Source organism: Muscardinus avellanarius (assembly GCF_963383645.1).
Source record: "Muscardinus avellanarius genome assembly, chromosome: 11".
In the NCBI taxonomy this organism is placed as follows: Eukaryota; Metazoa; Chordata; class Mammalia; order Rodentia; family Gliridae; genus Muscardinus; species Muscardinus avellanarius.
Window position 1 is genome coordinate 91,760,462 of NC_137797.1, and position 25,610 is coordinate 91,786,071.

A 25,610-nucleotide genomic window follows, 5' to 3' on the forward strand; every position below is an offset into this window, starting at 1 on the left:
AGATGTTAACATCTGCCCTGCTCCCTCCCAGGTTGGTATTGGACTCTCTGGACTCCTCTTACTGACATCCATTTTTCCTCCAGAATGACTCTCATGGCTATGAATGTCCTTTCAATTAGTAGACACAAGAGCCATCCATCTACTGGCACCATCAGCCTAAAAATTAGATTACCAGAACATACCACTTCTCTCCCTTTTTAATCCCTTCAGTAGTTCCTCATTATCTATCAAATTAGATCCACACTTCTTAGCCTAGTTTGAGCCCCTCTCATTCTGAGCCCTCTCTCCCCATTTTTAGCAACCTGGCCACTTGTTCCCTTGATATAAGGAAGCCAGGTTTATAGATTTTTTTTAATGTTAAGTATTGCTTTTCCAACTATGTCATTGATTCGCTTTCCCTACAAAATGGGTTGTCCTCCAACCAATCCCCCTTTTCAGTTTGAAGGATTCCCCCATGGTTTCACAATGAAAGTGATTTCACTTCCTTTTGAATTTGTATAGCACAAATATTCAATATCTTATGTGTTTTAATTATCCCCCCTTAAGTACAGACCTCTTTTGAGGAAAAGAGTTTTATTTGTCTGGTATACTATCTTATGAAGAATAGGTAATTAATACATTCTTGCCAATTAATAGAGTAACATATTACAAGTGGGACTGGTAATCATCCAGTAGGTACTATTACTATCAAATCAAGTGTAAAATATTAAGATACTTTCCTACTACTGCCCCTTGCCACCCAAATGCCTATTATTACCACTATTTTCCTTTTCAGAAGTACCTGAACTCCCCCATAATCTCCCAACTAAAGGAGAACTTTTTAATTCCTTGAAAATCAGGGAGTACTCATCCCTAATAGAGCCTCAGGGCCACAGTCCACTGGTAAAAGTATCCACTGACTAACCTGAACTTGTACAATGAGTGTCATTTTTAAATATCAGGATACTTGTACCAGTATGCTTTCTGTTGCTATAACAAAATACAAGAGGCTGAATACTTTGCAAAGTAAAGAAGTTTATTTGTCTCACAATGCTGGTGGTTGGAGGGTCCAATCATCATGGAGCTATTATGTTGTCAAGAGCACCCTGGCTGCATCAGAACATAGTAAATAAATGCAAAGGAAGCTATCAGCATGCAGAAGGGGAAGATCCCATGACCTAATTACTTGCCACCAAGCCCCACTTTTTAAAAGTTCGACCACCTTGGCCCTGCCATATTGGGAACCAAACCTCCAGTACGTGAACCTCTGGAAGACAAATTACTTCGAAACCATAGCAATAATCACCCCCGATTACAAATAATGTTTATCCAGTCACAGTGGCACAAGCTTATAATCCCAGTACTTCGGCGGCTGAGAGAAGAGGATGGTAGGTTCGCAGCCAGCCTCAGCAACTTGTGAGGCCCTCTGAAATTTAGCAAGACCCTGTTTTAAAATAAAGAATAAAATAGGGATAGGGGTGTAGCTCAGAGGTAGAATGCCCCTGGGTTCAATCCCCAGTGCCACAAAAAATAAAATAAAATAATATTTAATTATATAGTTTAAAAGTGATGCTTCTTTCCATTGCAAAATCTCTGAGAAGAGTCAGGGAAGAAAAGTGATAGCTTGTCAGTCTCTGAAGGGTTAGAATATATCCATTAGGAGGACTTGATCTTCATGTAAACCAGAAGATATGCAGTTTCCTGCCTAGAAAGAAGAGAAAACATATCAGCAGAGCAAAAGAAAGAAATGATATGTTATTCATTCCTGTGCCGTGAGCATCAGCGTGCCAACTTTCAGGGGCTGGCTCAAATCTGCACCTGTCTATCGCCCACCCATCCATCTCCTCAGAGGGGAACAAAATGGTGACATGGGAGGATTACCCCTAAGTTGCTATGAGTTGATATCTAAATCAGGGGTGGACAAATTACAGGACCACAAGCCAGATAAGGGCGGAGTTGAGTAGCGCCAACAGAGACTGTGCCCCCCCAAGCCTAAAATAGTTTCACTTTGGCCCATTATAATGTTTGCCAATGCCTAATCTAAATCACGGAGCAATCGATAATAATAAGAACTTGACAAAGACTGGGCATCTAAGAAAGATGTTTAGAAGAAAGAGAAAAAAAAGATAAAAAGTAGACCATTGAAGGAGGATTTTAGTGGTACTGGGGGTGGAACCCAGAGGCTTTCTACCTCCAGGCTACACTCCTAGACGTGTGTGTGTGTGTGTGTGTGTGTGTGTGTGTGTGTGTGTATATATATATATTTTTTTTTTTTTTTGGAAACAGGGTCTCACTACGTTGCTGAGAGCCTCACTAAGTAGCTGAGGCTGGCTTCAAACCTGTGCGATCCTCCTGTCTCAGCTTCCCAAGCACAGGGATTACAAGCGTGCGCCACCACGCCCGGCCTTGAAGGAGGATTTTAAACACAATTTGCATTTAATTTGTTATTTTTCAAATGATCAGGCTACCTCCACAGGTGAAAATCATCTCCAACATCATCTTTAGTATACACTACCGCTTCTAATCCATTAACTTAGCTAGAAAAACTTACAAAGTTTCTCTGATTTAACTTTATCCAGCTTTTTTCTCTCCCATTTCCTCTCTGTAGTTATTTTATGTGTGTGTGTGTTGCTAAGGGTTGAACCCAGGGCATTCTATCTCTTAGCTATACTCCCAACACTGTTTGTTTTGTTTTGTGTGTGTGTGTGTGTTTTGGAAATAGGGTCTCATAAATTGCTGAGGCTGGCTTTGAACCTACAACCCTCCTGTCTCAGCCTCCCAAGTACTGGGATTACACGTATGTGCCATCATACTCCACTTATCGTTACTGATTTCAAAAAGTGCTTACTGATATTTACTAAAGGCAAGCCACTATGCCACAAAAAGAGTGATCTCCTCCCCCACCGCAAATAGTAAATACATGATCTAATGTGAAAGTTATGTAAGCAAACAACTAAAAATAGTGTGATCCTTGCTATGAAGGAGGTATGCTCAAGATACAAGAAAAGCATGTGAGAAGCCCCAAAATCTGCTTGGGTCCATCAGTATGGACTTTGCAGAATAGAAAAAGGCCATGCACACTGAAAGTGAGCCCAGGCAGCAAACTGGAAGAGGGCAACAGCGGCCAGAAACCGTGTGTAGGCATCTACAAAGAGAAGATGGCAGACATGATGTCTGGATACAGTTACTTATCCTGAGTACAACTGGGGTCTAAATTGCAAGAAAAGCATGCTATAGAGGTATGGGTGTTGAAAGAGGAGGCTGAACAGTTAGTCAATGGAAAGACATCGGAATGTAAACCATAGCTGGGTCTATGAGAGTTTCATAGAGGTCCAAGAACTCAATGTTAGTTCAAGTTTCCATCACCCAGATAGTCCTCTTACCAGCGATAGCTATGATTTCCATAAGTGCACTGGATGTCTTGCCAGGACACCTGTAAGAACATGAACAGAAGAAGTCAGCAGCTAGCTCACACTTACTAAGTAGCCACAGAATATAGGGTACTTCAATATGCCCTCCTCACTCCTCTAGACAAACCCACCACCAGTAACTCCTTGAAGCCAGGGCATCTCGTGCTGGGCTTTCATGTATAATGAAGCCTTTTGTTTTTTTTTTTTTTTTTTTTGGTATTGCCAATTGAACCCAGGGGCTTTTCACTTCCATGCTACACCCACAGCCAATTTTATTTTTTTTATTTTGAAACAAGGCTTACTAAGTTGCTGAGGGTCTTGCTAAATTACTGAGGATGGCCTCAAACCTGTGGTCCTCCTGTCTCAGCTTCTCAAGTACTGGGATTATAGGTATGAGCCACCACACCCAGCTATAAATTCTTTTTTAATAGCCTTGTCCCTCTATTTAAACTTGATTATGCTTATCCTAGAGTTCTAATTTCCATAATTCTAAATCTTCTTGCTTTACAGAAGTTTCCCACAGAGCATGAAACTGCAGGGAACTGAGCCTTGAGCATCAGAAAACTAGACATTGAGATTAATAGGCTCTTACAGAGCTAGACACCAGATGAGGATTCCATGTAGAAAAGGGGCTCAAACCTCATAAAAGCCTCCTCCAGATAACGGTACCACACTAGCCTAACCCTGAGGACCCACACAGGCCTGGACTCAGAATTTATTAGGTAGCTAATCCAGGTCAAGAGGCAATTTTGGATGCTGTTTCTCACCCAACAAACATGGGAGTCATTGAAGCAGAACCATTTTCCATCCACAGAGTTCCGGATGTAGGCACAGTAGTGCCCGAAGTCAGCCATCCCCACGTGGGCAATCACAGCAAAGAGTTCATACCGTCCTTCAGACTGGAAGAAGACAAGGCATAAAATGATTCAACCATCACCTCTCCCTTTCTAACCCCACCTCTGAAAAGGAAATGTTCATCACACATGTCTGCTCTACACCAAACACTGGGACCTCAGAGGCACTCGAAAAAATGTCCCTGACATCAAGAATCTCACAGCTAATAAGAACAAACATCTAAATCAGAATTAGAATGGCATGTTCTATACCAGAGGTCCTCAAGGGTAATTTGGGAAGACTCAGTTTTTGCCCCCAAATAGGAGAAGAAATAATCGGCCAAGGAAGGACTGAAGAGCTGGAAAAAGCTCTCCAGAGAAGACCTGTTGGAACTGATTTGAAGGATGGATTCGATCAGCAGAAAAGTTACGGAAAGGGAGTATTAAGTGCAGACCCAGAAATTGCAAAGGCTAACAAAGCAGAGAATGCTGAAAAATACCTAAATTACTCAAACCAAATTAAGAATTAGAACTTTAGCCTCTAATCCCAGGTACTCAGGAAGGTGAGGCGGGAGGACCTCAAGTTCAAGGCCCACCTGGGAAACTTAGCAAGAATGTATCTCAAAAATAAAATATTCTCTGGTTTCATCCATTTTCCTACAAATGACATAATGTTGTTTTTCCTTACGGCTGAGTAAAATCCCACTGTGTGTATATACCACGTTTTTCTTGCCCATTCTTCTGTTGCCAGTGGATTGCTTCCATAATTTGGCTATTGTGGATTGTGCTGCTATAAACATAGGTACACGTAGATCGCTACAATATCCTAACTTTAATTCTTTTGAAAAAAAAACACCAAGGAGTGATATAGCTGAGTCCTATGGAAGTTCTACTGCTAGTGTTCTGAGGCCCCTCCCCGTAGTTATCGTATTAATTTACAATCCCACCAGCTAGGGAATATAATACTGAGATCAGCCAGTCTCAGAAAGTCAAGGGTTATAGTTTTCTGTGATATGTGGAAGCTAGAGATAAAATAGAAAACATAAGGGACTTTAAATAATGTGGAGAGAGGCCTATGTTATAGTGGGAGAGTAAAAAAGAGGGCAGAGGAAGAAAACCACTTGGGGACAGATCTTGCGAGTTGCCCAGGCTGGCTTCAAACTTGTGACTTTCCTACCTCAGTGTCCTAGATAGTTGGGATTACAGGCATGTGCCATCATGCCCAGCTTCAAGTCTTAATTTTTTTTTTAATATCGTGGTTCCTGAGCATGAATAGACAAACAGAACAATATAACAGAACCAACATTCAAAAAACAGATCCGTTTATATGGGGATACAAAATTTTCTAGACGTGGTATTTCAAACCTATGAAGAACGACTGTATCAGTTTTTCCCTTGGCATCTCCTGATAGGTTATTATCTTGGGATAAATCTGTATGTGTGTTTTATTTGTTATTTTGAAACAGAGTCTTCTTGCTTAGCTAGCATGGGCTAGCCAGGTGTGGTGGCATATGTCTGTAATCCCAGTACTTGTAAAGCTGAGACAGAAGGATCACAGTTTTGTGACAGCTTCAGCAAATAGCAAGACTCAGAACCTACCAAGAAAGGGCTAAATGAGGGATGTGTGCATATATGCCTCTACCATCTTGTACCCCATTAAGATGTATGATTATACTATTCCAATAAAAAATAAATACAGAATAAAAATAAAAAAGTAAAAAGTGCTAAGAGTACAGCTCAGAGATAGGATGCCCCTCAGTTCAATTCCAAGTAACACACACACACACACACACACACACACACACACACACACAGAGTCAGCATTTGCTGGCCTCAAATCTGTGATTCTCCTATCTCAGCCTCCCAATTGCCAGAATTATAGGTATCCACCACCATGCCCAGTTTATCTTGGGATAACTAAATGAAACTTTCCTCTGATTAAAATTGGCTCTATCCACTGTGCACTTTATTATCCTCAGAGTGGTCTCTGGCTGTTTTAACAAAGTTTAGTTGTTTCTATCTTTAGAACCCAAATTATCATGTTTACTTATACATTAGTATTCTTCATGCTATTATTAAAGGAAAGTACTGAATTGTGGGTTCTTTCCCTCAGAGCTGTAAGGCATTTAAGTAGAGACCCGGTTTTTTAAAATAAGGAAGTTTTTTGAAACTTCAAGAGAAAATAAAAGCCACTTTATAAACAGCAAAGACCGGTGGTGATAACACCCACACACCATTGTTATTCAAGACCACATTAAAATGCTATTTAAAAATAAGTGTGTCTGAGCCGGGCGTGGTGGCGCACGCTTGTAATCCCAGCATTTGGGAGGCTGAGACCCGGAGGATGGCAGTTTGCAGACAGCCTCTGCCTCTTAGTGAGGCCATCCGCAACTTAGTGAGACCCTGTTTCAAAAATAAAGGGGAAAAAATTGGGCAGGGGGTGTAGCTCAGAGGTCTAATGCCCCTAGGTTCCATCCCCAGAACCACAAAAATAAAAAAAATAATAATAAAATAAGTGTGTCTGGAATGTGCACATGCTTCTATGCGCCCATGCTTGGTTTTCCTCCCTTCGTATATCCTGAGCATGGCCAGCAGAGGGCGTGGTTGTTCGGATGAGAGAAGGACACAGAGCAAGCCCACCCCACTCACGGGGCTGCTGGCCCCTTGGGCCGGTGTTCTTCCAGCGTGGTGCTGCTGTACTCTCCCACACGTTCTAGAACCTGGGAACCAAATCATTCCGGTGGACTTGATCCGATACTGGAACTAGAGAAGTCAAGCAGGTGACTTCTTGCAGCTGAGGGGTCAGGGGGCTGAACCTAAATGGTGTGGTGCCTGATGGGACGGACACAGGACAGAAGGGAAACCTCACCTGTTCCTCAGCATCACTGCGGTCTTTCTCTGTACAAAGAACCTGACTGAGATCCAAGCTCTGGGGGAAACGGAGCGAGTGGCAGACCTTCTCTGTCTGTGAATTTCTGATGGAGAATCGCATGAGGTGGATGGTCAAGGTTTGGGGAAAATGGGTCAGCTTCAACACCTGAAAAAGCAAAATCATGGTAGAGATGACACCCTAAGGTATTCGAAGTGGGGAGATGCTAAGAAGTATCAATGCCGGTCGTATGTGCTTCCCCAAAAGAGGAACGCAGGGTGACTTAATACAGAGTCAAAGGCCCCCACCCACTGAATCTGTTGAGCTCCTTCAACACTTGTGATGCTTGGCTATCACACTATCACACACTTCACATCCCCCGCAGAAGGCACCAGCACCCCCAGGGTTCCGCACAGGCCCCTCCAGCCAGGGGAACTATGATCTCTGCTCTAGGAAGTCAGTCTAACCCCAAAGGGGAAACGCTACCCACTACTCTCAAACCTTCTACGCTTGTCCTTAAAAGGGTCTGTTCCTCTCAGCGAGGTGATCCGAGAAGCGACACCCACAGCTCTGGAAATCAGACACCACAGGGTCCCAGATACTAGCCAGACCCAGTTCCCTCTCTCAGCCAATGTGAGAGATGCCTGGGGGTGGGGGAGGATTCTGGGGAGACTGTCAGGAGAGCAGCCAGGACCACCCCAGAGCAGTGAAGCATTAGGACTTCAGGAGTGCGCACCTGCTTGCTCTGTGTCTTCTTCCCGCAGTTCTCACAGAAGCATTTGGTTTTGTTGGATAACTCCCTGGGCTGGAAGAAACAGCGCAGGGCATCCTCCTGTCTCACCCAGAAGAACAAAGGAGAGCAGCATTGGTATTTCCCATCTAAGAGAATAACCCCACCGCCACACCCTGATGGTGCGGATCCAAGTTTTGCTTCCAGATTTCTCTATGCCGTCCCTTAAACGTCTAGCCCAGCGTGGCACCCTTGGCAGGAACTCAGAAGGTGCCCACTGATGGAAGAACGAAATGGAAGGGGAGCTTGTTCTTTTATATACATTTATTTGTGCACGATGATTGCGCATCATGAGAAAGTTCAGAGTGATAGAAATGTCATACATGGACATAATTTGGACTGTCCCCTTCCTCAGGCCTCCCTTTCCCCCTAATCCTCCCCCAGCCCCCTTCCACTCTTCTGCTGGCCTCTGGCTTATCTGAAGTCCTTTTGTTTCCCTATTTTCTCTCTAGCTTCCATGTAGGAGAGAAAACCTATGACCCGTGACTTTCTGAGAGTGGCGATCTCACTTAGATAATGTTCTCTAGCGCCAACCGTTTTCCAGCAAAGGGCACTTCTTAAAAAGCAGTGTCAGAAAAGCAGAATTAGGGGAGAACATTTTTTTTTCTTCTTTGGCCAAATCAAAGGAGACACTGACCAAAGTCATGCAAAGAAAATAGAATGCCAAAGGGCGATCAAAGAAGCCATGGGAGGTTGGCGATACTGAGGTGCGCAAAGTCCCCAAGAGAAGTTTCTCACCAAGGTTTTGAGGGGCTTTGAGTCCACATCAAAGAGAGAGAGGGGGAGGGTCAGCATGCTGCTGTCTCTGCTGCTCTCCACGGCGCAGTCCAGGCAGACCAAGGAGTCCTTCATCCGGATCGTGTACAGGGCCTGCAGCCTCTCTGCCTGCGAGGAGGAGGAGGGGAGAGGGAAGATGGAGAGAAACTCTGGAAAGCAGGTCAGGCACGTTTCCGGAAGTTGGTTCCACCAGCCAGAAGCTCCAGAAATGGCAGCCCCTAACACTCACCGCCCTACACATAGAGGTGCAAGAGAATAACCATCCTGTGGAACTCACTGGCTCTCCATCCCCCTCTGCACACTGCATACAGTGTGGGCGCGTTGCTCAGGCAGCACCTTCAACCCCAGAGCGCCCTAGCTCCAGGATCTTACCAAGTCCACGTCAGTTATTTGGTCCTTAATTAGGTTCCAGACTGTGAGGTAGAGCTGAGCAGCGTCGTGCTGGACAAACACTGGCCAGAGAGAAGCAACAGCACAATTAGTGAGGTCACTGGACACTTCTGCCCTGTGCCCTGGCTACCAAGATGCACCTGAAGACAGCACTCTGTCTTGTCCTAGCCTTCCCCTCTCCCAAAAAGGCTATGCCTGCACTACATATTAGGTGCTTAATATGGTGGTGGGGGGGGGGGTAGGCAAAAGCTTGGCATGGATCTTCAAGAGGCCCACTTAAAACTTAAGCCACAGTCCCATCATTACGTGTTCAAGTTTCACCATCAATCCCGACTGTCCCCCACTAAGGGACTCAGCTAAACAGACCCAATAATTCTCTCCTGTGTCTATACAAAGCCAATACTCTTAGCTAGACTCCTATGGCCATTCATTTCTCTGCCTCTTGGTGTATTTTCTTATTCACTTTCCTAAAAATTAAACACTTTCCCAATATCAGGCCCAGGTTTTCTCAAAGGTTCCTGGGAAGATGAGGAGGGAAAGGACCATCTTGAAGTCAGAGGAAGCAGGAACTAAGCAGTGAATTATATACCCATTATATAAATACATGTAAGGCTGAAATTGTTGTAAACAGATATAAATATTGGCTTTTGGCTTCAGAGGGGTTTTTTTAGGGGGTGGTACATGTGATTGAACCCAGGAATGCTCTACCTCCAAGCTACACACATATCCCCCCCCTTTTTTGCAGCACTGGGGATAAAACCCAGCATTGTACCTCCAAGCTATACCCCCAGCCCTATTTTTTTAGTCCTTTTATTTTTTGAAACAGGATCTCACTGAGTTGCAAAGGGCCTTTGCTAAGTAGCTAAGGCTGTCCACAAATCGTGATCCTCCTCCCAAATGCTGGGATTACAAGTGTGCACCACCACACCCAGCCACATAGCCTTTGCTTATTTTTTATTTATTTTCAAACAGGGTCTCACTGAATTGTTGGGGGTCTCCAACAATTGCTGTTTACAGCAGGATTACAGGCATGTGCCACCATGCCTGGCTTATAAATACTGTTAAAAATAAAACTGGGAAGTCAAGTAAATTGAAAAATACACTGACAACTATTTTGTAAAAGGGTAGATAAGTGCCAAAATGCAAACAAATTACAAGAAAAGTTGGCTACTATAAATGTGCTAAAAATCTTTCATCTAAACATTTTCTTTCCTTCATAATACTTATCACAACTTGTACTTAACCTTTTTGGTTTAATTTTCTTTTTGTTTTGGGCCCATTTGCCTCTAACATGTAAGCGTCACGGAAGCTAAAACACTGTTGACCTAGTGTTCTAAAGCACAGCAACACTTCAATAGCTGGTATTCAACGGGTGAACATCATCACCATAGATTCACTGAATAGGTTAACTAATCTATATTCTAATTGACAAAAAGTCCCATAGTAGGGTTATATTGATCTTCTCCAAAAAATTATATTTGAAATACAGATTGTGTCCTCAGCCACAGAGCTGACACTAGATGGAAAGGAAATTGGATCATGGTGCCATATGGAGACAGTTTGGCCTCATCAGACTGTTCCAGGACCAAAATCCCGTTCATCTATGAGATAGAGATACTTGCCAATCCCACAGTGTACCTAACACCTGCCATGTGCAAGGCATTATACAAGCCAAGGAAAGTCCCTGTACCCACCTCCCAAAAAATTATATTCTAATGGAGGACAGGTAAACAAATAATCATAATTCATAGAAAAATTCCCTAAGGTGTGCAAACTTCCATGGAAAACTAAACGAAAGGTGAGAAAACTGAAATGGTAGAGTCCTCCATAATTCTTCTCTTCTATAAAAGGAATGGAAATGCTGGCAAAAATCTCTATTAAAGACCATGTGTTAGAAACCCACAGCTAACTTCAGACCGTACCGGGAGAGGTTGCGTTTTTCCTCTAAGGTCAGGAATAAGGATATTCACTTTTTGGTAAAAACAACTGACTGGTGCACAGATACCAACACAGAAAAACAAGAATCATGGAAAAACAAGGTAACGCGATGTTTCCAAAGAGGCACAGAAACTCTCCAGCAACAGAGCCCAAAGAAAAGAGAACTGAGAGCTAACTGACAGAGAACTCAAAAATATTATTTTAGGAAAACTTAATGAAATACAAGGGAACACAGAAAGACAGTTCAGTGGAAACAGAAATATGATTCCTAATATGAGAAATTCACCAGAGATAGAGATAATAAAAAAGGACTAATCAGAAACTGTGGAGCTAAAGAACTCAACAAATGACACTGAAAAATACAGTTGAGAACCTCAACTGCAGAACTGATCAGGCAAAAGAATGTCTGAGCTTGGTGACAAATCTTTTGAAATAGCCAGTCATATTTGTTTGTTTGTTTGTTTTTCGGTACTGGGGATGGAACACAGAAGCATTCTACCTCCGAGTTACACCCCCAACCCTATATTTTATTCTTTATTTTTGAAACAGGGTCTCACTGAGTTGCAAAGGGCCAAACTAATTAACTGAGGCTGGCCACGAAGCTCTATCCTCCTGTCTCAGCCTCCTAAATACTGGGATTACAAGCGTGCACCACCATGCCCAGACCCAGTCATATTTTTTTAAAAATTAAAAGAACAACAAAAATAACCTGTGAGATATACGAGATAAAATTAAGCAATGTATGAGAGACAAAGATGGAAGGCAGGCATGGTGGTGCACATCCGTAATCCCAATACTTGGGAGGCTGAGAAAAGAGAATCGCAGGTTCAAGGCCAGTATGCAGTAACTTGGTGAAATCCTCCTTAAAAATTAAAAAAAATAAAGGGGGGCTAGCAATATGGCTCAGAGGTAGCACACCCCTGGACTCAATCTCCAGTTTCACTAAAAACACAAAGATGGTCACTATATAATGATAAGGAGATCAACTCAACAATTCTGTGGTGCCAAGTACCAGGGAAGGGATGTAACATACTGAAAAACAACTGACTTGATAAGACAAAACCAATCCGATGGCTGGCAGCAGCCGTCCCTACGGGAGGTTCGCTTTGCTTGATGGCCCTTGGTTTAGTCTGAGCTGGTCAGTCTGGACACCCTTGGTTTCAGCGCCCTGCTCAGAACACTGTTTGCCGGCCTGTGGTCTTTTTCTCCTGTGACTCCCTCTGTAACTTTTCCTTTTGCTTCTTGTCTCTTTCTCCTGATCCACGCATCCTTGCTCCATTAGTGCAAAGCACACGTGCACTGTTGGCTCAGAAGGGAGCACTTTCAGGCGAACATGGGAAATAAATTCAAGGAAGGAGAAAGCGTTCGGAAAAAAAGACTCACCAGGCACCCCAGCAGATTTAATCTTTGATGATTATGGCCCTTTGACTTGCAAGTACAAAAAGAGTGGAGAATATTTAATATTCCAAATTGGTTTTCTTGCATGAGTATCTGGAGTCCTTAAGCAATAAAGCCAGAGTAATAGATATATAAATTTTTGCTTGGCATGGTGGCACACGCCTGTAATCTCAGTACTTGGGAGGTTGAGAGAAAAAGATTGCAGTTTTGAGCACAGCCTCAGCAATTTAATGAAGCTCTGTTTCAAAATTAAAAAAAATAATAAAATAGGGCTGGAAGTGTCATTTAGAGGTATAATGTTCCTGGGTTCAACCCTCAATATCACAAAAATAAAATAAAAAAATAATAAGTATAAATTTCTCACCACGTATGTTTAAATTCTGCTGCAATAGGGAATGTTTTAAAAAGCAAACTCCTCCTAACATGACTGAATCCTGAGATAAAGGAAGGCCGGAAGGAAAAGGTCTGGAGAGCTCGGAGGAGGCGTTCCCAGGTCAGGCGGCCAGGGAAGTGCTCTTTGCCCTGTTCATTTACAGGCTACATCTGATTAGAAAACTAGTTAGGTCAGAAGGACTCAGCAACTAGCTTGTTCTCCAAAGTATGATTTCTATTGCCCTTTGCAAAAGAAATTTCCATTTGTAAGGGTGTCTCCTCTATTGATTAATTCCTAAATCAGGAAAAGGCATTCATTCGAATCTGCCTGGCAAGCCTCATCTTTAAACCTTCTGCTTTCTCAGGACCTTTGCCTCGCCTTTCCCTGGGATGTGCAGACTCAGCTCCGTGTCTCTGGAATGTGAGTTTTCTATTAGTCATACCTTTCAAAGTGTGGACTTAAGATTAAGCTTGCTTAGGGTTATGATGGTCATATCTACAATCTAACATTTTTGTGTGTGTGTGTGTGTGGTATTGGGGTTCCTGGAAGCCCTTCTACTTCCGGGCTACACTCCCAGAGCTATTTTTACATTTTTATTTGGAAACAGGGTCTCCTAAGCCAGCCGCGCGCGCTCCTCCCGTCTCTGCCTCCCAAGCGCGGGGATTACAAGCGTGCGCCACCACGCCTGGCCTAACATTTTTTAAAACCCTCAAAGGGCCGGGTGTAGTGGCGCATCCTTGTAATCCCCGCGCTTGGGAGGCGGAGACAGGAGGATCGCACAGGTTCGAAGCCAGCCACGCTGGCTTAAGAGACCCTGTTTCCAAATAAAAATATAAAAAATAGGTCTGGGAGTGTAGCCCGGAGGTAGAAGGGTTTCCAAAAACCCCAGTACCACCAAAATAAATAAATAAATAAATAAATAAATAAATAAATACCTCAAAAGAATGTACATATATTATCAGATATATTATATATGCACATGTATATATGTATATATGCACATATATAATATTTATTCTTAAAGAATATATGTCTACTTATACATAGATTATATAAGAATATATATTTACACATACATATTTGGGTCTATGTAAATATGTTTTTATGAAATTCTGGCATATAGAAAAAAATTCTGCTTTAAAATATCCTAAGTGACCATTTTATAATTCTGGATAAACAATGATAATATTTAAAGTCGTTATGATATATTTGACATCATATATGTAAATTTGTGACTAGAGACGTGTATACCTCTCAGCACTAAATATGCTATGTATCTGAGTTTTGTTTAAATGTTATACAAAAGTCTGTAATATTAAAGGTATGTAGGTTTAATACATGCAAGATAACTAAGTGCTCTTCTTTATACAATATGAAGAATTTTATTGCTGTATATATTAAATATACTTGTACATCAGGTAGTAAGTTTGTGATTTTTAATACTATTTTCTAAACTTATAAGATGTCTAAAGCTATTCTTTGATTTTTGTTAGTGCTGTTAACCTATGTTGACCTGTTAAAGGCAAAGTTACAATATTATAATTGTCCTACGGATCTATAAACTCTGAATTTTGCTTCAAAAGTAAGAACTAAGTTAATATATGTTTAGGACATCTGTTCACTTGTGATTCTAATCCCAGCTAATTGGGACACTGAGGCAGGAGGATCACAAGTTCAAGGCTAGCCTGAGCAACTTAGCAAGACCTGGTCTCAAAATAAAAATAAAAATAAAAAGAGTATCACCCAGGGGTACAACACCCCTGGGGTTCCATCTACCAATATATAAATAAAATTTTTAATTTTTTCAAGCAAAATAGGAATGAAAATACCGAAACCTACAGAATACCAGAAAAGCAGTACTAAGAAAGAAGCAATAAGCGCCTTTATAGAAAATACTGAAATTCAACATGCTGTCAAAAAAAATGTTACAGGTATAAAAAAATTTACCTCAACACAGTAAAGGCTGTAAGTAACAAACCATAGCAAGCATCATACTGAATGGGAAAAAGCTGAAACCACTTCTTCTAAGATCAAGACAAGAATGCCAACTTTCAACAGGTTATTCAACATCAGTATTGGAGTTCAGCCAGAGCATTAAGACCAGAAGAAAGAAATAAAAGGTATCCTAGTAAAAAAAAAAAAAAAAAAAAAAAAAAAAAGGAAGTAGTGAAGTTTGCAAATGATTTTATATAAAAATTCCCTGAAGACTCCACCAGAAAACTGTTAAAACTGATAAATTCAGTAAAGTTATAGAATATTAAATCCACATAAAAATATCAGTAGCTTTATTTTGGGTACTGGGGGTGGATAGTACAGGAGTGCTCCACTGATAAGTTACATCCCCAGCACTTTTTATTTATATTTTGAAGCAGGATCTCACTACACTGCCCAGGGTAGCCTGGAACTTGTGATCCTTCCCCCTCAGGCTCCCAAATCACTGGGATTACAGGGTGCGCCACCAACCCCAGCTATCAGTAGCTGTTTTGTACACTAATAATGAAATTACTAAGAAAGGAATAAAGAAAGTGGTCTTATTTCCAATAGATACACACACACACACACACACACACACACACACACACACACACAAACTTAGAAATAAATTTAACCAAGGAAGTAAAAGAATTTTACATTTTTTTTTTCAGCACTATGGATTGAACCCAGAGGCATTCTACCTCCAAGCTACACCCCTAACCCCGGCCCTATTCTATTATTCTTGATTGTGAAACAGGGTCTCACTAAGTTTCAGAGGGCCTCACTAAGTAGCTGAGGCTGGCTGTGAACCTGTGATACTCCTGTCTTGGCCTCCTCTATACTGGAATTACAAATGTGCACCACCACCGTCCAGTTTACAATGAATATTATAAAACGTGGATGAAAGAAATTGAACGGGACACAAGGTGAGATATAGATTAAATGCAATTCCTATAAAAATACCAATGGCATTCTTCTCCGAACTAGAAAAAAAATCTATTAAATTCATGTGGAACCACAAAATACCCTGAATAACCAAAGCAATCCTGAACAAAAAGAACAATACTGGAAGCATTATAGCACCTGCTTTCCAAACATACTACAAAGCAACAGTCACCAGAAAAAGCATGGTACTGGTATAAAAATAGAGTCCGTTGAGGGAAGAAACATCCATTCCATATTTATTGCATGGTCCTTACAATAGCCAAGGAACGGAAACAACCAAAGTATCCACTGACTAATAAATAATTGAAAAGAGGTGGGACCCATACACACTGGCATAGTAGTCAGCCACTGAAAAGAATGAAATCCTGTCATGTACAGCAACATGGATGGAACTGAGGGACATTGTGTTAAGTGAAATAGATCAGGCACATAAAGACATGTCCCACACAGGTGGAAACTAAATCACTGAATTCAAAAAAGTACACAGTAAAATAGTAATCACTAGAAGGTAAGAAGGGTTCAAGGAAGAAAGGATGAAGGCAAGTTGGCATAAAAGGTATCAAAATACGGAGAGAGGGGAAGAATAAGTCCTGATGTTCTATAGCACAACAGGATGGCTACAGTTCACAATTTATTGTGTAGTTTATCAACAATTAGAAGAATTCAAAGCTTCCCAGCACTAAGAAATGATAAGTACTTAGGGAAAAGAAAATGCTAATTACCATGATTTAATCATTATTCATTGTACAAATGTATCAAATCACCACACTGTCCCATAAACATGTATAGTTATGACAATTGTAAAAGAAGACCAGCCGGGCGTGGTGGCGCACGCTTGTAATACCTGCACTTGGGAGGTGGAGACAGGAGGATTGTGCAGGTTCAAAGCCAGCCATGCTGACTTAAGAGACTCTGTCTCCAAATAAAAAGTATAAAATAGGTCTGGGAGTGTAGTGTGGAGGTGGAAGGGTTTCCAGGAACCCCAGAACCACAAATAAATAAATTAATTAATTAATTAAAAGAAGACCATTTCACCTGGGCATGGTGGCACATGCCCATAATCCCAGTGCTTGGGAAGTTAAGGCAGGAGGGTTGCAGTTTCAAGGACAGTCTCAGCAATGTAATGCTCCCAGCAACCTAGTGAGATCCTGTCTCAAAATAAAAAAATAATAATGCTGGGTGTGGTGGGACATGCCTGCAATCCCAGTACTTGGGAGGCTGAAACAGGAGGATTAGAGGTTTGCAGTCAGCCTCAGTTACTTAGTGAGGACCTCTGCAACTCAATGAGACCCTGTTTCAAAATAAAGAATAAAAAATAGGGCTGCATGTGCATCTTGGAGGTAGAATGGCCCCAAAAAATCAGATCTACAATGCTCCCAGAACTAGGGGTCCAGATTACAAATCACTTCCCCCCTTCACCGTGCGGCAGCCCCTCTCCTCGGGCTAGCGGGGGGCTGTCTTACAGGGGACGTTGTACTTCTGGAGGCAGTAGGCGAATTCCATGGGCCGCACCGCTTTCTGCCGGCTGTCTCGCATCTTCTCCAGCAGCAAAAGAAGCTGGAAGGGGACGCTTCTTTTCTGCTCCTCTGTTTGCCTTGGCACCGTTATCCTGCCAAGTAAGAACAGCCAGGAGCCTCCTTATACCCACATCCCTCCGTGCTGGGTGCACACCAAGTCACTGGGAAATTTAAAATCTCTCCACATCCAGGCCACTCCCCGCATACATTCAGTCATAACCGGGGAGTGAGGCCCAGAAGGTCCCAATGGGTAAGTGCTTGAGAACCGCTGTGTAGTGATGCGCCGTGCGTACCCAGCTGAGACGGATCCACTCAGTTGCTGCCTAACAGCAAATACCGACTGAAGTCCCAGGAAGAAAGGGCAACACGAAGGGAAGGCAATGTGTTTTGGCAATGATTCATTTAATTATAGGCAGCTCTCAATTGCCTGTGCCAGGGGAAGGGAAAAAGAAGGAAGCACGGGGCAGAAAAGGAGGAAGAGTGATGGGGTGTGCTCCTGTGTCCGTGCGTGCACACAAGCACACATCTGGCCTCGCTGGCGTGTTCTCTGACATTGGTTTAGTTCCAAATCTCTGTTAACCAAATCAGAGGCTGTCAATCCTGGCTGCAATTCAAGATCCCCTGAGGAGTCTTTGAAAACCCAGACCCACTGAAACCAAGTAACTGGAGGTAGGATTGGGCATTTATGTGTTTTAAAACTCCTTAGTTGGTGCTAATGCATAGCCCAGAACATGCAGAAAAAGATCTTTTCTCTGGCAACCTTTTTTTTTTTATTATTATTTTAATGGTACTGAAGATTGAACCCAGGGACATTCTACCACTGAGCTACACCCCCAGCCCTTTTTACTTTTTTATTTTGAAACAGAATCGCCCTAACTGATCGTGCTCCGGCTGCCCATCCAGCCTCCCAAATAGTGGTGTTCCAGCAGTGAGCCTCCGAGCCCAGCTTCTCTGGCAACGTTTGAAAGAAGACTTCTAAAGTGCAAGTTGCTGTGAGTAACTGAATGCTTAAAACATAACATAATCTGCATGTTTATCAGCCTGAATACCCGTCTGACCTCTTCAGGATCGTGGTGAAGTCCACATTCATTATAAACACCTGGATCAGGGCATTGAGGCAGCAGGTCTGTCCAATGTTGTGTAGACCAACTGGGCCTATAGAGGGAAGAGGAAAAAATATTGAAGACAGGGCAAAACTAAAGCATTGACAAGATGCAAATGCTCTTATAGAATACACTCAGAACATGAAATCCTTTATACTGTGAAAGAGGTACAAAGAATTCCCCAAGGAGCTTTCAAACAAATTGGAAAGGAACCATCAAGCGTGAACCTTGGAAAAGTCAAATAACAGGACAATTTTAATAGTCCATTAGAAAAATGGGCTATTGAACTGAATAGACATTTCTCAAAAGAAGATATAAAACTGGCCAATAAATATATGAAATATATTCAACATCACTAGCAGTTAGGAAAATGCAAATCAAAACTACACTGATTGTAATCCCCTCTCTTGGGAGGCGGAGACAGGAGGATCGCACTGTTTTGGAGCCAGCCTTGCTGGCTAAAGAGACCCTGTTTCCAAATAAAAAAATTAATAAAATAGGTCTGGGAGTGTAGCCTGGAGGTAGAAGGGCTTCCGGGAACCCCACTATCACCACCAAAAAAAAAAAAAAACTACACTGAGATTCCTTCTAACTCCAGTTAGAATGTCAGTTATCAATAATACAAATAAGAAGCCAGGCATGGTGGTGTGCACTTGTAATCCCAGCACTTGGGAGGCTGAGGCAGGAAGACCGCAGGTTCATGGCCAGCCTCAGCAACTTAGTGAGGCCCTCCGCAACTTAGTGAGAACCTGCTTCAAAAATAAAAATAAAACAGACCTAGGAGTGTACCTCAGAAGTAGAATGTCCTAGATTTGCTCTCTAGTAACACACACACACACACACACACACACACACACACACACTACAAACAATAAAAAATGTTGGTGAGGATATGGAGAAATAGGAACTCTTATACACCCTTGGTAGAATTGTAAACTAGCACAGCTGCTACAGAGACCAGTTTGGAGGGTCCTCAAGAAACTGGATAAGAGACCACTATAAAACCCAGCTATTCCACTACTCGGTCTCTTTCCAAAAAAATTAGAATACGATAGTAATACATGTATATCCATGCTTACAGCGGCACAATTCAAAATAGCCAGACTATGGAACCAACCTTGTTGCCCCTCAACAGATGAATCAATAAAGAAACATACAACAAAATTCTTTTTTTGTGGGGGGGGTGGTCCTGGGAATTGAACTCAGGGGCATTCTAACTCTGAGTTATACCCCAAACCCTATTATTTTTTTTTTTTTGTACTGAGGATGGAACCCAGGGGCACTGTACCTCTGAACTACACCACCAGCCCTATTTTTTAGTCTTTTTATTCCTATTTTTTAGTCTTTTGATTTTGAAACAGGATCTCACTAAGTTGCTGAAACTGGTCTCAAACCTACAATCCTCCTTGTCTCTGCCTCCCAAATATTAAGATTATAGATGTGTGCCATCATGCCTGGCTCACATGACAGAATTCTACTCAGCCATAAAGAACAAGAAAATTACATCATTTGTAAGAAAACAGATGGCACGAGAGATATTATGCTAAGCACAACCAGCCAATCTTAGGAAGTCAAGAGTTTGTTTTCTCTCCTATGCAGAAACTGAAGAAAAATAGAAAACATAAGAAACTTTTAATAATATGTTGAGAGACCTATAGAGTAGTGGAAGGGGGTTGAGAAAGGAAATTAGGGAGGGAAAAGGAGGAAGGAAGCAATTTAAATAATGCTGCAGCAATATGAAAGCATCACTGCCAATTTCACTAACATTTGCAGGGCGGGGGGCAGTGTGGGAAGTGGAGTGAGATGTAAGGAAATACTCCAAGAGCCACCTGTGTGCATGTGTATATATACATATATAGACATATACACATATACACATATACACATATACACACATATACACATACACATATACACATATACACATATACACATATACACATATATATACACATATACACATATACACATATACACACATATATACACATATACACATATATATACACATATACACATATACACATATACACATATACACATATACATATATATACACACATATACACATATACACATATACACATATACACATATACGTATATACATATATACACATATACATATATACACATATACATATATACACATATACACAAAAACACATATATACACATATATATATACACATACATATATACACACATATACACATATACATATATACACATATACATATACACATATATACACACATATACACATATACATATATACACATATACACATATACATATATACATATATACACATATACACATATACACATATATATACACATATACACATATACACATATACACATATATATACACATATACACATATACATATATACACATATACACATATACATATATACACATATAAACATATACACATATATACACACATATACATATATACACACATATACATATATACACACATATACACATACATATATACACATACATATATACACATACATATATTCATATATATACACACATATACACATACATATATACACATACATATATTCATATATATACACACATATACACATACATATATACACATACATGTATACACATACATATATTCATATATATACACACATATACACATATGCACATACATATATACATATATATACATACATATACACATATACATATATACATATATACATATATTTTTTTGGCAGTACTGGGGATAGAACCCAGGGGCATTCTATTTCCAAGCTACACACCCAGCCCTATTTTTATTCTTTATTTTGAAACATGGTCTCACTGAGTTGCAAAGGACCTCACCAAGTAGCTGAGGCTGGCCTCAAATTGCAATCCTTCTGTCTCAGCCTCCCGAATTCTGGAATTACAAGCATGCACCACCATGCCCGACTTGATGTATATTTTTATCAGACTGAACCTCACTATGATGTATAATTGCAGTGCACTAGTAAAAATAAATTATAAAAAAGAAAAAGAAGCTGGGCCTATGCTTGTAACCCTAGTACTTGGGAGGCTGAAACAGGAATGTCACAAGTTCGTGGCTAGCCTTACTTAGTTTTAAAATGAAGCATAAAAAATAGGGTTGGAGGTGTAGCTTGGAGGTAGAGTGCCTCTGGGTTCAATTCTTAGTAAAGAAGAAGAAAAGAAAAAGAAGAAGGAGGAGGAGGAGGAGGAGGAAGAGGAGGAAGAGGAGGAGGAGGAGGAGGAGGAGGAGGAGGAGGAGGAGGAGGAGGAGTCAGGTATGGTGGTACATACCTATACTCTCAATCCGTAAAAGGGTGAAACAGGAGGATCGCAAGTTTGAGGCCAGCCTCAGTAATTTAGTGAGGCCCTCAGCCATTTAATAAAACCCTGCTTAGAAATAAAAAATAAAATAGGGAAAGTTCCGTTTTCGGGCTCTCCAGTGTGCCCCAGGCACGCTACTTTTCTTCTCTATTCCCTTCCTATTTCCTACTGATTTTGTAATAAAGACTTGCTGAAGCTGCACCAAGGTATTAGTTTGAATTTCCCTATTCAACAAGTTCTAGTTGAATAGAGGAAGAAGAGCCCATGGTGCCATTATGACCGTAACATTCTCGGTGATCCAGATGAGACATGTGGCTCGGGAAGAAATTTCAAGTAACAATTTCCACGGGACTTTTGGCCGGGTGATTCAGCAAGTGGCAGCAGCTCTGAAACACCTGCAGAGCATCTTTTGCGCCACTGCGTCTCCAAAAGTGACTTCCACGGCGTTTCAAAGGTGGGTTCTTTCATGCCGCCGCACCCTAAAGGTCAGTGTATCAGCGAGTTTCTCCAGACACCACTGCGACAGCAGCTCCTCGGGACAAGCCCTGGGCTAGCCAGGGCAAGCCATGCAGGCCAGCAGTCTTGCTCAGGACCAAGCCCTTGAAAGAGTTGCTCTTAACAGCAGCAGCAGCAGCCAGCAAGCCGACACAGCCCGCAGCCATGGTCATTTCCAGTAGAGTAGAAGGGAATCGGCCGCTTCTGCACCCTTGCACGGCACCCATGTGTACCTTGCACCCTGAGAGTTCCCGGGAAGGGATGGGCATGGGTGGCTCTGCAAACACCTGCCGCCACTGCCCCCACTGTTACGGTAGTCCAGCACAATTGTACCACTGTGAGATGTAGCCACGGGTTTTTGTTCTTAGCTATCTTAGAAAAGAATAGCCAGAAACTCTACTGCTGTAAACTTAAGTAATTTTATTATTACAAAGTTAGAAAAACAAGACAGGACTTATAAAGCACTACACCAGAGGGCTGTAGTGGTATCCCTTGAAAATAAGTTACTGAAGTTTTGGGATATAGAATGGTCTTTATAAAAAAAAATTTTATCCCATATCTTTGCTTAACTGATCACCTTCCTGACCCGACTAGATCCGCCCCTTCTCCGAGGCAAGTCTTTTGATGTGGGGATTCACTATCCTACATCCTGTCTGACCAAAAATCTTCTTCCTATAGCTGTTAAGCTCAAATCTGTAAGACCCCAAAATGTGTTACTTGATTAGAAGTGAGGGATCTCTTGAAGGCTTGTGCCATCCTCCCACATCCTAGTCTGTCTGCTAGAACTTATTTTTCCTATAAACTTCTCTTTAAAATGCAAAGGCCCTGGGCTGCCTCTGTTTTCTTGCTAATCACCCTTGGTGCTGGGAACTCTGCAGGGTTCCTGAGTAACTGCACAACACCCCAGTCTGACTATTTTAAAATTAATGCCAAAGCATTTGAAATCAATACATTTTGAAGTTAGTATCAAAGACATTTCCTAATAGCGGCACATCCACTTTTGGGAGCCTTGGGTGCAGCTCCAGAGGCCAAGGATCCTCAGGATCCTACTGCTGCTAGATTAACTTCTAATCTGCTCTGCACATATAATTCCTACAAAGACCAATGTCCTCTGTGTCCTGGGCTCCTCTCTTTTGTCACTTAATATAGCATAGGCTGTTAATGGCTCCCTGTGCAGAACTTAGGAAAAAAGAACACCTATGGGTGGCTATCTCTGATTTATTGGCAGTTTTAGGCTTCTATCCTCACCTAGCTAATGCAACTTTCTGAGGCAGAATAATGAGAAGCAGGGGACTCCCACTCTTCCGATTCTAGCTCTGCTAGCTACAATCCATCTGTGGCTTATGAAAATAAACTGGGAAATACAATGCTTGATTAACTTATAGCACCAAAAATTTCTAAGCTTTAGGAAAGCTTAGAAGAGAGAGAGAGGATGGGGGAATGAACAGAGACAGGGTCTGGGAGGACTCAGGCCCGTGCTCTTTAGAGGCTCACCCTGGTGAACCGTGAGGAGCCACCACCACAAAGCTCACACAAGGTGCTTAGCCAGACTCGCCCCTGGCTGAGCCTCACTTCACTGGGTGCAGGCTGGGATGTGCTGGGGAGGAGGGCGACGTTGCCCAGAAAGACCAGTAAAATCCAACCGCTCTCTCTTAGATGGGATCCCAGCAACCCAGAGTGGAAGCCAGAACTCCGCTTGCATGCATCTTCAAACACTGGGATGGGTTAGACTCCCAGATCTTAAGAGAAGAGCTCTCATTTTCTTCTCTGCTCAAGCAGAGTTGCATTTTTAGGTCCCAAAGAATAAGAGGGAGCATCTAAAAATGCAAACTCTGTGTTACTTCAAAGCACCCATAGTTAATGAGCAACCAATACTGCCTAAGACAATAGATGAGGAAGCCAGGTAAATTATTGACCTCAGCTCCTAAGTGCCCTGTCCAGAGGCAAGAGGTACCACCTGGCTAAGAAATAAGTTGCTAGCCCACTGACTTGGTAATTCTGATAAGAACAGACCAATATAACGTCTATTTAAAGGCCAGGGATGGCAAGGGGGTCAGAGTTCCACTTTCGGGCTCTTCAGCATGTCTCAGGCATGCTGCTTTTCTTCTTTTCCCTTTCTATTTCCTACTAATTTTGTAGGAAAATAATCTTTTTTTTTTAATAAAGACTTGTTGAAGCTACAAAAAAATAAATAAATAAATAAAATAGGACTTGGGTGTAGCTCAAAGGCAGAACACTCCTGAGTTCAATTCAGAGGAAGGAAGGAAGGGAGGGAGGGGGGATATCACAAGAAAGTGTATTACTCATTGACAAATGAGTAGTACAAGCAGCTGTTGAAAGATCAAAGGAAAAGAAATAAATATTCTGAGAGCCTAACTGGGAGCCATGGGTTCCTCCCATTCGAGCTGAGTCAGAATGGCTGTGGATGGGGCTTAGAGATAAGTGTGAAGCCCAGCTGGTCTCTGTTAGACTCCAAGAGTCCCTGCCCAGTCCACAACACCAGGATGGAGGAAAAGGAAAGACCGTTTTAGGGAAATCCACTTATCCTAAACTCACCCTCAGAGACTGAAAGCCAGATGGAACTTTAAAGGATATGCCAAAACCAAAATACTATTTCTTGGATCCACTAACAACCACCCAAAACCTTTTCCCACCCAAACCTAGGCTCAGCTGACCCCAGCAGTTGAGAAATTTAAAACGGAGAGGGGAGAGCTAATCTAAGAATTGCTGAGGAGGGGGCTCTGCTGAATACAGGATAGAGCAGCAAGCTGTAAACATCCAGGGGCAACAGGTGATGGTCACTTCTCCCAAGCCACCAGGAGTGCTTCGCTGGTACACAAGATGTGTCCAAAGTAACAGAAACCCATGCTGAGTGTTACAGCATGCCAAACGTTGGTTTATAACCATTTCCATAGCCGGGCGTGGTGGCTCCCACTTGTAATCCCAGTACTTGGGAGGCTGAGACAGGGGGATCCAGGTTTGCAGCCAGCCTCGGCTACTTAGTGAGGCCCTCCACAACTCAGTGAGATCCTGTTTCAAAATAAAGAATAAAAACAAACGGGCTGGGGGTGTAGCTCAGAGGTAGAATACCCCTGGGTTCAAGCCCCAGCACCACAAAAATTAAAAAAAAAAAAACATTTCCATAAATGATCTCATTTAAGCCCCCAACAAACCTCTGTACTCAGCACTATTATTGGCCTCACTTCAGATGCAGAAATTGAGGCACAAGAGATCAGAGCCATCGACCCTACAGCTCTGCTGCTCCTGATAGCAGGGAGTGAGCAAAGCATCTCTGTGAAGTCAAAAAGAGGGAAGCAGGAGGTCTAACCTCCATGCGGGCGGCCCCAGGCGCTGAGAGGCTCCTTCTTCCCCTTCATGTCTTTACTCTCTTCCTTCTTCTCAGCGGGGTCTCCAGGGCTCTGCTGAGACTCAGCCAGGATGGACCAGCAGGTTTTCCTCAGGAACCCAGGCTCCTTGCCCAT

General features: G+C 42.1%; 1 protein-coding gene across 1 annotated transcript; it reads right to left on the reverse strand.

Moving 5' to 3' along the window:
• Positions 1 to 1,635: 1,635 nt before the first annotated feature.
• On the reverse strand, positions 1,636 to 25,610 carry USP18 (ubiquitin specific peptidase 18; the record flags this gene model as incomplete). Its single annotated transcript, XM_080704945.1, has 10 exons — positions 1,636 to 1,684; positions 3,363 to 3,412; positions 4,157 to 4,288; positions 7,092 to 7,259; positions 7,828 to 7,923; positions 8,620 to 8,766; positions 9,031 to 9,110; positions 17,140 to 17,285; positions 18,252 to 18,348; positions 25,457 to 25,610. 10 exons carry the CDS (start codon positions 25,608 to 25,610, stop codon positions 1,636 to 1,638), a joined length of 1,119 nt encoding a protein of 372 aa, XP_080561071.1.